General features: G+C 46.8%; 2 protein-coding genes across 2 annotated transcripts; one reads left to right on the top strand and one right to left on the bottom strand.

Moving 5' to 3' along the window:
- Positions 1-26: 26 nt before the first annotated feature.
- On the bottom strand, positions 27-5,254 carry LOC117645101 (histone H2A deubiquitinase MYSM1-like). Its single transcript, XM_034385017.1, has 13 exons — positions 5,153-5,254; positions 4,393-4,648; positions 4,069-4,302; positions 3,867-3,985; positions 3,588-3,768; positions 3,034-3,504; positions 2,803-2,959; positions 2,581-2,717; positions 2,353-2,511; positions 2,058-2,244; positions 1,719-1,938; positions 1,446-1,644; positions 27-1,353 (listed from the first exon to the last, which is right to left on the bottom strand). The coding sequence occupies exons 1-13, from the start codon at positions 5,227-5,229 to the stop codon at positions 1,210-1,212; spliced, it is 2,541 nt and encodes an 846-aa protein (XP_034240908.1). The 5' UTR covers positions 5,230-5,254; the 3' UTR covers positions 27-1,209.
- Positions 5,255-7,229: 1,975 nt separating this feature from the next.
- On the top strand, positions 7,230-13,105 carry LOC117644412 (glutathione hydrolase 1 proenzyme-like). Its single transcript, XM_034383851.1, has 11 exons — positions 7,230-7,579; positions 9,622-9,713; positions 9,811-9,868; positions 9,937-10,157; positions 10,237-10,438; positions 10,638-10,832; positions 10,903-11,137; positions 11,216-11,409; positions 11,721-11,961; positions 12,034-12,147; positions 12,346-13,105. The coding sequence occupies exons 1-11, from the start codon at positions 7,566-7,568 to the stop codon at positions 12,496-12,498; spliced, it is 1,719 nt and encodes a 572-aa protein (XP_034239742.1). The 5' UTR covers positions 7,230-7,565; the 3' UTR covers positions 12,499-13,105.
- Positions 13,106-14,710: the final 1,605 nt, after the last annotated feature.

A 14,710-nucleotide genomic window follows, 5' to 3' on the forward strand; every position in this document is an offset into this window, starting at 1 on the left:
TTAATTTTGAAATGAACAATCAGAGAGACAATTGGTAGATTTTATTTTTCCCTTAACAAACAATTAAAACGAAATGAAATACACTGAAAACAAAAACAATGGAGGAAGGAAACTAGCAACCATACTGTACAAAGTTATTTTGAAAAAATATTGTCACTAACAAAGTTTCATTTTTCTTGGAAGAATGAATGGTGTCAGTACAATTATACCATTTTCAAGTCCCATTTACACATTTCTGATGTGCATGCACATTATTGCATTATTGGGTTGACACATAGATTAGACCGTACCTTATATACAATGATGGCAGCACATGAACTTATTACACATCAAACATAAACATGAGAATATATTTACTATAACAATATAATAATAGGGGAAGCTATAAAATAGAGGGAAAGAGGTAGATTGAGATCAATAACTGCCTCAGTCACACTATTTTGTAGCATCCCCATATCACAGACAGAGACAATCTCTGATACACTAAGAGCTTTACTGTCAAGCCAAGAAATGATATTACTAAAGTAAGCAATAAAAGTTTTGGATTAACATTTGCCTGAAACCCTATAAAAGGAGTTCTACAAAATTACGTTGCTGGTTTGCTTTCAAACTTAGTGATAAAAGTTTTAACGATGATAATGGAAGAGATTCTCATTCAAAGTAAGTTCACAAGCATAAGTATTGGAACATCTGAACACTCTGATCGATGAAAGGTTTTGCTTTCTTAAGAATTCTTAAATTATTCAAAAGAAAAAAAAGAGCTGCATACAAAATCATAGGTAAAAATACCTAATACTGTAATTGAGGTAATATTGCTCCTGATTAACAATGACAATATATACAATCAGTCTTAACAGTTTCCTAGAATAAACATGAAAATTCACAAATGTACCGTAATAAGGGACTACATCAGGGCATTTGTTATCACGTTTGATACAAGCAGAAGACAAATCTTATAAGACCACACAGATTCGTTGTAACAAAACAAATCATAGTAGGTCTTTGATTGCAAAGCCCAAAATAAGTACAATTACTAACAATAATTAAAAGCCTTAATAAAATTTTTAGGGCAATACAAAGCAAAAATAGATAGGGTAGCATTGGACAATTACATTAACAGGCCCACATTTACCATTTACTCTAAAAAATTACAGGTCAAGTATTACTTTGCATGACACACCACAATCTCCCACAGAGAAACCAAAATTCTTAATTATCTAAAGAAGAATGAGCTGGTTCAAAGTCACACCGTGCTTTACAAATATCCAAGATTCCTTCCAATATGCGCCTCTGTATGGCTGATGAAAGGGGTGGCTGGCATGTTTCCATGTGTTTCCTGATACTTTCCATGCACTGCAAGATACAAACAGCACAATTTGAACAGTGATAAAAATATCTAAGAGTACCAGGAGATACAATTAGTAGAGGAGAGTATGAAAATGTACCTTTTGCAAGCAGCTTAGCACAGGGGCATCTGGACCATGAGAATACGGTGGACCTTCAAGTGAAGGCTTGCGCATGGAAGCAATGGTCCCATCCACGTGTTCCAAAAGCTCCTCCACATCCAAATCCTCAGAAACAATACTCACAGGGAAGCGGTAAGGCGTGCCTCCGGATTCGCCCTCCGGGTCCACTATCAACACCCTGGTAAAAATTAACATAAATTAATTTCTTTATGCTTTTATGTGAATAACAAAACACTCCATGAGTGTACATACCGGAAAATACTAGCAAAGGACGTGGTGTTGGCACAATAAGGGGACAGAATGAGGCCCACAAAGGGGGCTGCTTTGGTATCTGAGAACCATCTTTGCATTTCTGCTTGTGTGGAAAGATCTTGCAAGGAAGGATTTGGTACAAAAGTTGGATGAGAATGGTACCAGCCAACTACACTTAGACCATCTTTTGAAATGGTGTCACTGGCTTCACTTTGAGAGACTAAATTAGGAAAATGGAGAAAAATAAAGAGCATTAAATGTGTAGCTCGTTGTCTTACCAAAACGCATTGAGTGGAAATGAAAAGTTTGGCAGCATAATGCCACTGGAAAATGAATTACCTGGACACATGTCACAATGGGTGCTGCTACTAAGGCTGGCCTGACATGACACAGCTCGAATGATATGCAATGAGTCCTCTCTCAACTCACCACCCAGTAGACCCATTACTTCAGTGTCGTGAGAACAGTGAGAATGGGTATCGACCACAAAAAGAGCTCCAATGTGCAAATGGACAGTAAATGGGGCCTGAAAAGAGTTTGAAAGTTTAACAGCACAGGCAAAAATCTAGTCTTTCGACAGCTACAACCACATACTTGAAATAGACAAGGTGAAATATAAACAAAAGAAACTTACAGGTTTCTCATTTGAAAATTGCGAACAATAAAGAAGTTTTATAGATGTGTCTGTCTTGGAAACCTTGGGTTTTACAATGGTGTTGTAAGTTAGGAATGTTTGACCATCTTCCTTGTGCAGAATTGTATAGCCTCCCTCAGTTGATCCCAAGAGGTCCTCCTAAGAAGGAAAATCTAATTAGATGTCTGTTGTAAAATGATCTCAGAACTTCAGCATTGGTCTACGTACATCAATTTCTTGCTTCTTTTTTCTGGGACGCATTCCTTCAATGCACAATAATTCACGATTCACTTTCTCCTTGAGAACAGATATGTTGCTTGATGATCCCACATGTACTTGAGGAGGGTGATGATACTTTGTTTGCTCTGAAATTTAAATTTAAATTCAATGATTCATAAATGTATGACCTAACTTAAACAAATGTAGTGGACTATTTTTTAGAGCACCTACCGCAGCCAAAATTGATAACACCTGTTTGCTCCAAGTATGAATGAATTCTGCCAATGCAGTTGACATCTCCACAATTTCTTAAGCCCCCACGAACAGAGGTTTTTGTGACATAGTTGGGTTTACTTTGAAGCCAGGAATCAATAATATGATTGCGAATCTGGAACAAATAGAATTACAAGATAAGTAAATGCAGCCTCAATAAAGACAGTCTTTTGAAAGAAATCTTTGCACCTTTAAATATCTCTTTGGAGTTTTGGCAGGCCTTCCTTCGAAAAATTCAGAATGGATGGCCCGTTCTTCTTCTAGAATTTCATCTGGCCGCAGAGTATGTTCATGAGTGGGTGGCGGCAACCGGTGTATCTGATCAAGGATATCTTGATGTGAAATGAGGTTCTTGGACTCCTTCCCTGATGTACTGGACTCATTACTTGAAATTTTCAATGAAAATTCAGTAGATGAAAATTCAGTGGCATTTTCAGTTTTCACTTCAGCCAGTAATTCTTCAGAAGAATTAGGCAATGAGCAAGGGATATCTTCTGGCAGTTCTACAGGTTCTTGCTTCACAATAACAGTGGTTTCTTCTTCCAACGCCGTATTATTAAAAAGGGGTTTATCATCAGAACTTGTTATGGCATCATCATCATCATCTTCAATATCAATTTCAACATCAGAATCATCTGAACTGAGACTTCTAATTCTTACCTATTAAAAACATTCAATTTTTAAAAAACTGAGATTTGAATAATCAATTTCTGAACAATTAACAAAGAGAGACAACAACGTACCACTTCTTCCCCTAATCCTGGAGTTTCAGTAAGTTCTGAAATTACATTGATGTTTTTTGGATTTTCCGTGCTATGGTCAGTTGTGGTGCCACCATGCAATTTTCTAGGACGACCACGGCCCCGTTTGAGAGTTGGTTTCTGAGGAGGAATGCGAGGAGGACGCCCTCGTTTTGCTTTCGAGCTGGAAACGAAAAGAAATGAAGTTAAAATTATTTCAAAACAATACTTCATCTTTAATATGTTTTTTAGAAAGGAGATTCATTGCTGATATTTGCTTACGTCTGAGGTGGCTTGGTCTTTCTCTTTTTGAATCTGTTGCTGTTTGCTTCAGATATGCGACTTGAGTTTGTAGAACTTGAAGATATTGTGGGCTTTGCTGTACTCACAACAGCAATTACCTACAAATAAGACAAAATGGTTAATGGAGAGGCATGAAGGAGTTCTATTGGAGATACATTTTTGTTCTTCACAGTACACAGACCTCTTCCATGGAAGCCGGTATCTGCAAGTCGTCAATAAGTTCTGTGTAAGATATATTGTTTCCACTAGAAATAGTAGGGGCCTGCACATTTCCATCAACGCTCGACGATATGGAAACTGATAAAGTTTCACTCTCACTACTTGGTCGAGCAAGCTTCATGTAGCTCTTAATCTGATGAGGTGTCTTGGTTCCAATGAATTGAGACAGGCGAGACCAGCTCCGTCCAAATAATTCCTAATGAACAAAAATACAAAACAATAAAGCAATAGAGAAACAAACTTTTATTTTCATAAACAAATACCGCCCATCATCATTAATACCTACCAAGCCTTCTTCCAACAGACTGCGCTCTTTTTCTGTCCAACTTGCAGCATTTCCTGTGGAGCTAGGCCCTGCAGAAGGGTCACTCCACTGCAAATTATTGGGGGACGAGCTGAGAGGGAGCGAAAATGGTAGCGGAGAGAAAGAGTCCAATTGGCTTCTTTCATACCACGGAGGGGAACCAACGTCCAGGTACCATGATGACTGATAATCGCAATGGAGCAAATCAGATCCAACACCTCCATCATAACAAGAAGCACTGCAAACCCACAGAATGCAATATTATGTTAATAAGCTTGTGAAGAATTGTTGAAATATGCCACATCTACAACTAAAGGTTGGTAGAATGGAGGTAATAAGAAAATGTTCCTATGAATGACTATTATTGGCATCAGAGAAAAATTGTTACATATACTTCACGCATTAGATTAGGGGCATTGAATGGGCGTATGCATTTTGACACTGATGGATAAACAAATCCCAAGTAATGAGAACAGTATCAGAATCCAATAATAATACGAAACGTTCGGAAGAAAATATAGTGAGATATGGAGGAAATTTTAAAAAATCTGATAAAAACATCAAGGATATAAACGCTAGATTCGGGTGTTAGAAAACAGAAAGTGACACGAAAATAAAAATGAACACTTTCAGACACATAACCTACGCCAACTACACTTTTGACCTGCAGCACAAAAGTATCATGACAAGAAGCGTTCAGCGTTTCCTTGGAAAGCATTTGAACTGTTAGAAAACTACTCACAGTCGGTTTTCATCTTTAGTCAGAAGGTTTTCCAAATTAAAATCGCCCAAAATATCAACTTCGTCGTCGTCCGCCATGATTGTTGTGAAAGGGCCATCAAAGCATCTTTCACATTGAGACGGGATGAAAAATTGCTTTGAATGACTGAGCGTCAGTATGAGAAACGTCGGTGTCAGAAAGAATAGCGTCATCGACTGTTGTTTGGGGGATAGGGAAGGCCGGGGAAGGGCGACGCCGGGAATGCGTCCGGAACACCGTGACGTTCACCATTTGCACGGACGGCTAGACGACGGCCCTTCCGACTTGGTCCGACTTGGTCCGACTTCGGACAGCTGCAGTGCTTTACGTGCCCATAATGCACTCTCGTGTCAGCGTACACGTCCCGCGAGGCTGCTGACAACGGGCATTTTTTTGCGCATGCACGTGGTCTGCGCTGCTGCACCTGTATAGACCGTTTCGAGAGTCGTTTTTGTCACACCGTCTCTCTCGCACTCCATGGGGCGTCCCGTGTGGGTGCGAGAGAGACAGAGCGATGAAAACGACTCTCGGAATCAGTCCACTGCACTGCCGCGCGGTCACGCTGGCCGCTGGGATGTCCACTGTGAAAAAGCTTCCAAACAGAACGCAGAAGGCAGAGCAGCCGTCAGCAGCAGCAACGTACGCGCGCCTGCCTGTGTGTGTGAGTGCAAGTCTGTGTGGATGCACGCGGGATGCACACTTTACTCGCAAGGACATTACTGATGGCGCGGTGTTTGAAGGTGAGATGGCTTTCCGTCTGGCCCCTTTCGGTGTTGTGACGCTTGCCCTTCAATGAGAAGATGGTTAGGGGGGGGGGTGCTGATAAAGCTAATCCCTCGCTTAACCGCCGCCTCTAAAACCTCTTGAGAGCCCCTCCGCGCTCGCAGGCATGTCACAAACTTGCGCGCTGCCGCAATCCGAGGAGGCGTTTATCTTTTTTCGGCCACGCCGCATGCCTCAAGAAAACGAAGCACTCTATCGTGATCCACTGGTAATCCGCCGCACTCACGGACTCCCGGCGCCGAGCTTTGTCCCGTCTTTGCTTTGGCTGCCAAACTGTTGTGGCCGCAAGGACGTCGACGTCATAGATAGGAGGTGTGAAGGAATGGTCCTTAGCCTTTGGAGCGTACGCGCGCAGGTCCAGCGGCAGGGTCGCCAACGGTGACCCGCTGCGCATGGCGCGTGGAACGCCTGACAGGTGGGCCACCAGGCCTGCCTGCCTGCCCCAGGCCGTCGGGGTTGCATTCTGGCCACAAGGAACCAAGCAAGAAGCGCGGTGCAAAGGTGAAGAGGGAAGCGCAGCGGTCGTGGCGCCACGTCCAAGCGCGAGCCAACGCGTGTACACATTAGTCCGCGCGAAGCCCTCCAAAAGACCGCAGAAAAACAAAAAAACAGCCAACACTCAAAACTATCTGAAATCCAAGTTCATCACATTCAGGAGTGGTGCTTTAAATTCAGTAATCAAGCACAGATAAAAATCGTAAGTGCAGGTGCACACATTTCGCCGAAGATTTACAATTATCAGCCGATCGCTAATCTCGAGGGGGTGTGCACTCTCAAAAGCTGTGACTCAACATTGCGACTATTATAATGTTACATAAAATGTGTTTTTGGAGCCATTGGGTCATTACGTTGCGCTGTCACGCCTTCTATTAACGAGGATAGTAGAGTGACCCAAGTATTATTGTTTTTTTTGTTTGTTTGCCTGATGTGTTTTGTTTTTTTTTTGCTTGAAATGACTTGACTTTTGCCAGTGTATACTGGTGAAACTAAAGCGTGACTCTATGCTTGAGTCAAGCATAGAGTTGCGCTTGAAGACGTTACGCTTGAAATCAAGCATACTCTGGAAATTGCCCCACGCATTTAGATAGGTGAAATCTTGGCGGATGAGCCTGTTACGCTTGATTTCAAGCGTAAACTGATTACGCTTGAAAACAGAGGGTAATACTACGCTGTAGTTTTACCAGTGTACGACGAGGAGAATCGTGTGCATCGGGTGGCGGGCGGCGCGGCGGCGTCGTGTCGCGGCGCGACGCGGCACGGTCATATAGACACCCGACGCGGCCGTCGTCCGTTCAGTCACACCGCGACCGCGGACGAAGACGAAGACGAAGGCGGGAAGAGGGCGAGGGCGCTCCACTTGGCTGTGCCATTTCTATTTCCACCGCCAGCGCTGTGCCAGCCACTCCAGCAGTCGGCGCGCGTCGCGTCCACGAGCTCCACGAGCCACTCACTGGGCCAGGCACTGAAATAGCGGCAGTGGGCCAAAGGCAGCCAACGGCAGCCAACGGCAGCCAGAGGCTTCGAACGGAACGGAACGAAGCGGAGCAGCGGCTGTCGTCGGCAGCGACATTCAAAGAGCACGCCCGGCACGGTCGCCGAGTCAGCCAACAACATGCTGCAAAATTGGTGAGTCCTTTACCTTCGTCTGCACTCAGAGATCATGGAAGGCGTTTTTAGGATTCTTTTTTTTTTTTTTAACACATTCGACACTGCAAAAACATCATTAGATTTTAAAAGTAGGAGTTTTTTTTAAAAAAAATTATTTAAAAGTAGATTACTGCACACAAAAAATGTCAGAACTGCGTGTGAGGTTTGGCCTACATTCGGACTCCCACAGTAGTAGGGCATGCCCCCTGAAATATGAATAACATCCCGGGACAGACTATTCTGAGCGAGTATTTTTGCAAAGGATGGTGGTAACCGTGGGACTAACTGTGCCCTTTCTCTCGGCCGGCGGTGAGGTGACGGCTCTCCGCTCGTAATCCGGAGCCGGCAGTCGGCATACGGGTCTAGGTCGACCGGCGGCCGGCAGCGGACTCGGCACGGCGCAGCGTGGCGCAGACACGCATAGGTCGGGTCCGTTCCGCAGCGTTCCGCGCCGCTTCACCGCAGTGAAGGCCTTAGGCACGCCAGACAGGCCGGCCTACAGTGCAGTTGCCGGTGAAGCGTGGAGCCCATCGGGCGTCGCAGAGTCACGGAGTGCACGGTGTGCACGGAGTCACAGCGCCCCTTTGGCAACGTCAGCTGGAAAGTCACGTTGCCGGCCTCTGCGGCAACCTCGGGCAACCTGTTGACGGCGATCGACGGGGAAGTCCGGTCTGGGGAGCGGGGAAGCGTGAGTCAGCCACCTGAGAGCGCAATGCGGACAAAAGCACAAAAGTGTGACACGCTTCTGCCCAGGACGCTCCATCCCAGACCTCACCTACCAAAAATTACACCAACCTGACCTACCTAACCTAACCTAACCTAACCTGACGCGACCACGATGTGGCCATCATGCGTGAAGACAGCCGGCGTATTCGTGATAGCCTCGTGCCAATGCTGCCAATAGCGTGACGCGGGATTAGTGAGAGGACTCCATATTGATTTTATGCGTGAGCGAAGCAGACAGGGCTGAGATGCACCGCAATCAATTAATTAAGGATCAGCGAGATACAGCTATCAGCTTGCTTTATAGTCTAGGATTGTAGATTAAGCCGAGATTATGCCTAGATGAGGTGCGGCGGTTGGTCTTTGTTGCGAAACCGCTCAGCAGCAAGCGGTTCGCTTTCTTGCCCGAGACAAACCCCAGCAGAACACTGATGAGTTATGTCAGTCAACTGGTCGAATTGAAGTCATCTCGATGCAGCCTTTGTTTTTGTGTTCAAGCTGGGAATGTTGCGCAACAGCCGTCCGCGTCTGGGCCGATCCCAAAGGGAAAAGTGTCGGGTAGGTGGCGAGACACGGGGCACAGCCGTGCATATTCTTATCGCCAGACTTCTATTTCACGGGACAAAAGTATTACATCATCGTCACCGCGCCAATTTGCTGGGCCCGCTCTACAATGACATCACTTTGCATGCGTGTCATCCTTCAGCGAGATTAGATAAACGGGCCGAACGGGGAAAAGGAGATGTGGAGGAGGGTCGCGGAACGACGCGTAAAACGGAGAGATTTTGACAGACGCGAGAGACCTCGTGGTGAAACTGAAAACAAGCCCACATCATAAGCAAAAAAATTACCGTTTTTTTTTGTGTTCAAAAATATTTTTATTAACACAAATATGCAGTCAATGGTCAAATTGCGCAATCTGACATTCTCTTTGTGACAAAAAATGCAGTTTTCCGGACCAGTTTTTTCGTCAGAACAAGTGCATGGCAAATGAAGAACATTCTAGGCACCGTTCGTGGGCACCCCAAAAGGTATAACATTTTCCAAGATTATAAGCTGATGCGGAGAGTGCGATGTGTCTCTTTCTCTCAACAATGGACTGCTTTCTTCTCAAGTCGCGAAAGTGTACTCCTTATCAGTGCGACGGGTCGTCGCTCGGAAAAGCAGGTGTCTGAGTGCAGTACAGTCAAACGCATAAACACAGTCAATGACATTGTTTGGACCAAACTTGAATCCAGTTTCTGAGAGAGTAAAAATTAAGATGCATGTCCTGGAAGTAACGGGGATTCCCTCGGCAGGTCCCGCCGCACCAAATGGCTGGTGAGCATCGCAGCTGCTGCGGTGATTGTGGTGGTGATTGTCCTCGCAGTGGTGCTGCAGCCCCAGGAAGGTCCGTCACTCCACATGAAAACATTGAAATAAGTCTTTCTAACAAACCTGAACCCGCATCAACAAGAGGCACTGTTAAATGAATTTCTGGTTTTCAGACAAGGGCTACAGAGGTGCCATCGCGACGGACGCGGCCCCCTGCCATGAAGTGGGAGAGTGAGTACACTTTCTGCTGCTCGGAGAGTCTCGCTGCTGGCGGTCGTTACCTTGTTGCTGTGTCGCAGGCGGCTGCTCCGCGCGGGCGGCAACGCCGTGGAGGTGACCATCGGCATCCTGCTCTGCGAGGGCGTCTCCTCGGCGCAGAGCATGGGGCTGGGCGGCGGCTTCCTCATGACCATCTACGACCGCAAGAAGAAGAAGTCGTACGTGATGGTGGCGCGCGAGCCCGCCGCCCTCGCCGCCTTCGAGGACATGTACCACGGCAACGGGAACCTGTCGCTATACGGTAACTTTTAGTGACCGGCTGCTTTTGGCAGAAGACACTGAAACAAAGTCTGAGGTGACTGTTTTTTTCTCTTCCGCAGGCGGCATGGCGGTGGCCGTCCCGGCCGAGCTGGTGGGTTACGACGTGCTGTACAAGAAGTTCGGGGGCAGCCTGACGTGGGCCCAGCTCGTGGAGCCCACCATCAAGATCTGCGAGGACGGAGTGCCCATCATCCAGTATGTCGAGAACATCGTCAACGGTCCCAAGGTCGGCCCGAGGATCCTGGAGTCACCCACTCTGAGGTAACATCGCCGTGTTCACTGGGCAAATAGCTGCTTACCTTTTGTGACTGGAAAAGTGAATGCGGGTTGGGGCGGAAAACAAATTCTCAACAAATATCTAGTTTGGTCTGGCGTCACTGCATCCGCACGATCGGCAATGGTGGCAGTGGCGCCGAAGTTGTCGAAGTGCAGATGCCAAGAGGTTCCTCCGTTCTTGCAGTGAGATCTTGGCGCCGGGCGGCAAGCTGCTCAAGAAGGGCGACCTGATGAAGCGCACCAAGCTGGCGGACACGCTGCGCGTCGTCGCCAAGGAGGGCGGCAGGGCGCTGCACAGCGGCTCGCTCACGGCGGGCTTCGTCAAGGACCTGCAGGACTTCGGCTCCATCGTGACGGCCGAGGACCTCGCGAGCTACGAGTACGTTCCCTTCCCTCGGTACTGGTATGCCACGGTGGAACGAAGTGGAACTCATTTTGAACTCCGGCAGGCCGCGACTCATCGAGGACCCCCCCGTGGCCCCGCTCCCCGGCGGCTACAAGCTGATCGCGCCGCCGCCGCCCGGCTCGGGGCCGCTGCTGGCGCACTTCCTCATGCTCACCGCCGACCTCATCAAGACCCCTCTGGACGACCAGCAGCACCAGCGCATCGTGGAGGCCATGAAGTTCGTGTACGCGGCCAGGACCGACTTCGGCGACCAGGAGTTCGTGCCGAGCGCCAAAGCGGTACGCCTCGTCCGAACAGGACACCGAGTTACACTTCCCGCGCCAACAGGCTTCAACCATTCCGCCTCTGTTCCACAGAAAGCGCAGCAGCTCTTGGACGCCTCGTTCGCCGCGGAGATCCGCGCCAAGATGCAGCAGGTGGACACCCAGACGTCCCTGGACCCCGAGTTCTACGGCGCCTCCTGGTCCACGCAGGACCCCCAGGGCACCGCGCACGTATCCGTCATCACCGAGGACTTCGCCGTCTCCGTCACCAGCACCATCAACACCGAGTGAGTACCGCGCCAGCGCGCCACAATGGGCCAGAAGACCGGTAGAGGCGGAAAAAATCCCGGACGCGTTTTGAGCTCCAGAGTCGCTAAATGGGACTAGAACTGAACGCTAGACCCCACCAATGGATTGCTCTCCGAACGAGGAATCCATAGATAGGGTCACACGTTCGGTTCGAGGCCTGTTTCGCGACTCTGGAGTGCAAAACGCGTCTAGAGTTTTGGCCGCCTCCACCGGTCTTCCGGTCCACTGTGCGCCCCGTCAACGAGTGCGAGGGAGACAGCAGTCGTCACGTCCGCGTCCGCCCTCCCAGGTACGGCTCCATGCTCGTGTCGCCGTCCACGGGCATCATCCTCAACAACGAGATGGACGACTTCTCGCTGCCCGGCGTCAACTCGTACTACGGCGTGCCGCCGTCGCCGGCCAACTTCATCCGACCCAAGAAGATCCCGCAGTCCTCCATGTCGCCCTCCGTCATCCTGGACGCCGACGACAACGTGCGGATGGTCATCGGGGCATCCGGCGGCACTCGGATCATCTCGTCTGCCGGACTTGTACGTGGCAATGCCGGAAATTTTTTTGTGTCTACCGCTCTGCGTTCGTTACACCTAACTTTCTTCGCCCAGGTGACCTTGTACCACCTGTACCTCGGCATGGGCTTGGACGAAGCCATCCGGCTCAAGCGCTTCCACCACCAGCTCATGCCCATGGCAGTGCAGTGCGAGTTGGGCATGGACGAGGCAAGTTTGTTTCTCTTAACCTGGGTGAAAGAAACCGAAAAGTTGGCTCTAAGCCATGCTATAAAGCGCCTGTGAAGTCCAGGGTAGGCCAGCCCGCCGGACACGCCTGTGGTGAGGGCGTGCATCGCGGGCTACTCAGGCTGCTACCATGCCTGGACTTGCAGGCGGAATTTTAAGTTGGAGGACTTGATGTTTCAGGAGATGAAGAGAGGCTTCGAGAAGTACGGCCACCAGACGATGAACCTGTCCAGGACGGCCTCGAGCGTCATGGCCATCTCCGTGCACGGCAACAAGTACTACCCGTCCGCGGACGCCAGGAGGGAGGGCGTCACGGCCCTCATCCCCTTATGAGCCGCTGTGTCAGTGCCGCCGCTATGGCGAGACATTTTTCGAAAAGTTAGAGGACGGTCAAGTGAGAGGCTAACTAGTCCTATGGCGATGAACGCTTGTGTCCACACGCGCTCTTTTATCTGACTGTGATAATCATCACGCAAAGTGCTATTTCGTGCCGCATGTAGTTTTACATTTGTATGAAATGACTATGTCGGCGCACCCGACTGCATTTTTGTGATACATTTCGATCGAGAAATTTGATGTCTCGGTTGTATTTATTATGACGCATTTACTGTGTGTGTATGTGGCGTTTGTGTGTGTATTTGTGTGTGTGAGAGAGCATGTACGTGTGTGTGTGTGAGCGTGTACGTGTGTTTGTGTACAGTTCTGGTGTCTGGAAGCAGTGCAACATAATGTGAAATGTAAAGACTTTGCACGACTAGCGTAGCAAGATTTGTTTTTCTTTTTAGCGTCGTATTATTTGCCGGTACTCTGATGCTCAACACTGTGTCGTGTTAACATCACCGTAAAGCATGACAACGCTGCTCGTGCCAATAATCCTTAGTTTGTTTAGAAGAAAATCATATGTAAATTACGAGGGAAAATGAACAGGATTTTAGTTGAAGTTTTTATTTTATTTACTATAAGACAGATGAAGCCTAACTCTTAGTATATATTTTCCACATCTTTTAACACTACCTTTCTTTTATCTCAACTATACACGATGCAGGAATGTTTGTGGGAGAAGCATTTTATGTAATTTACAGGACACTTCTTGAAAAACTGAATTTATCATTCGTTTCCATTTTAGATAAGAGGATCTTAAATCACCGAAGTTAGATTAAAATGACCTGAACTGAAGTATTATAACAAACGAGCTATTTGTTGCAAGACATTATCGTTAGATCGAATTGAACCTAGGCAAGGGTACAGTGATTTAATTTAACGCTGGTCTAATCCTGAGTCATTCCCTCTCAGGACTGTGATACACAAAGAAGGAAGACCAGGAGCATTTTAGAGTCGCCCAACTAAATTATTCAACAACTTTTAAACGCGGGTTTTTAAAGAACTACCTCCATTCTCCTCGAAGTTTACAGACGTCTCAAAATCTTAAAACATCAATTTTTATTTTTATGGACAAGACATTACTTGGTAAAGCAATCACCCCAGCACGTTTGCCGATGCCTTCACTGTACGACGTCTTGCGAAGTTAAGAATCTGATGAAAAAGGTAATAAACAGATATAAGAAGTATAAACCCATTAACTCATTCACACAGTAAATGTGCTGTTAGGACGCCATTTTCACTTAAATCACTAAGAAACATTTTATTCCTTCATAAAAATATCGAAAATTCAATTGGATATTCTAGATGACACAATATACTTATAATAGCGCACGATGGAGTGGCGTGACTGAGTCAGAAGCCCCAGTCACAAGGCTCTCAAGGCGAAAACAAATATTTCTGTCATGTGGTACATTCTCTTGCCAAACTATCACAATTTGAAATGCTTTTCAAGCAGTTTCAACCATAACAATCCTAAGACAATTAACAAGGCGACGGGAATGCGGAAGTTGAAGGCTCGTAAGCAACACGTCGTGAATTTAAAGGATTATTAATTGTAAGGAAACTTGCAATTTTATTGGGCCCAAGCACAATAGATTGAACGCTTTAGAACGCACACTGCTGCCTTCCTCGGATGTAGGTTTTAAGGTTTGCCAGCGTTAAATGCACTGTCCTGCATCTGCAGAATGACCACTTTACATTTACCAAATTCAAGCCCAGCGCAATGCTTATACTTGTGCTAGATAATTTCTACTGAATAGACGCCATGAAGACCAAACTTTGAAATGAAGCCTCTTCCATCGACAGGAAGCAATACATTCAAAATTGCACAAGCTGACAAACCCATTCAGCTATTGAAGCACAGGTCCAAAATGTCTGTTATAGTTAACTAGATATTTGTGCACATTAATCTAGACAATTATCGCATTTCGAATAAAAGGTGGCTAACGCATTTAACTAACACGGCGTTACAATCATCCTTCAAAAGAAACACTCCCGAAGGGCCTCCCTCCATGGCATCCTTACTGGCGTTATTTTATTAGGATAAGAAAGTAAAATTTGGTCCTAATTCAGCAAAGAGTAAAATAGAACAACCAGAAGTATAAAATAGTGTTGAGATTTCTTATTGCTCTTTTGGAGCCTCTAAAAGAGTCAAAGCACCATA

The sequence above is a fragment of the Thrips palmi genome, unplaced genomic scaffold (assembly GCF_012932325.1).
Source record: "Thrips palmi isolate BJ-2018 unplaced genomic scaffold, TpBJ-2018v1 HiC_scaffold_18, whole genome shotgun sequence".
NCBI classification, from domain to species: Eukaryota; Metazoa; Arthropoda; class Insecta; order Thysanoptera; family Thripidae; genus Thrips; species Thrips palmi.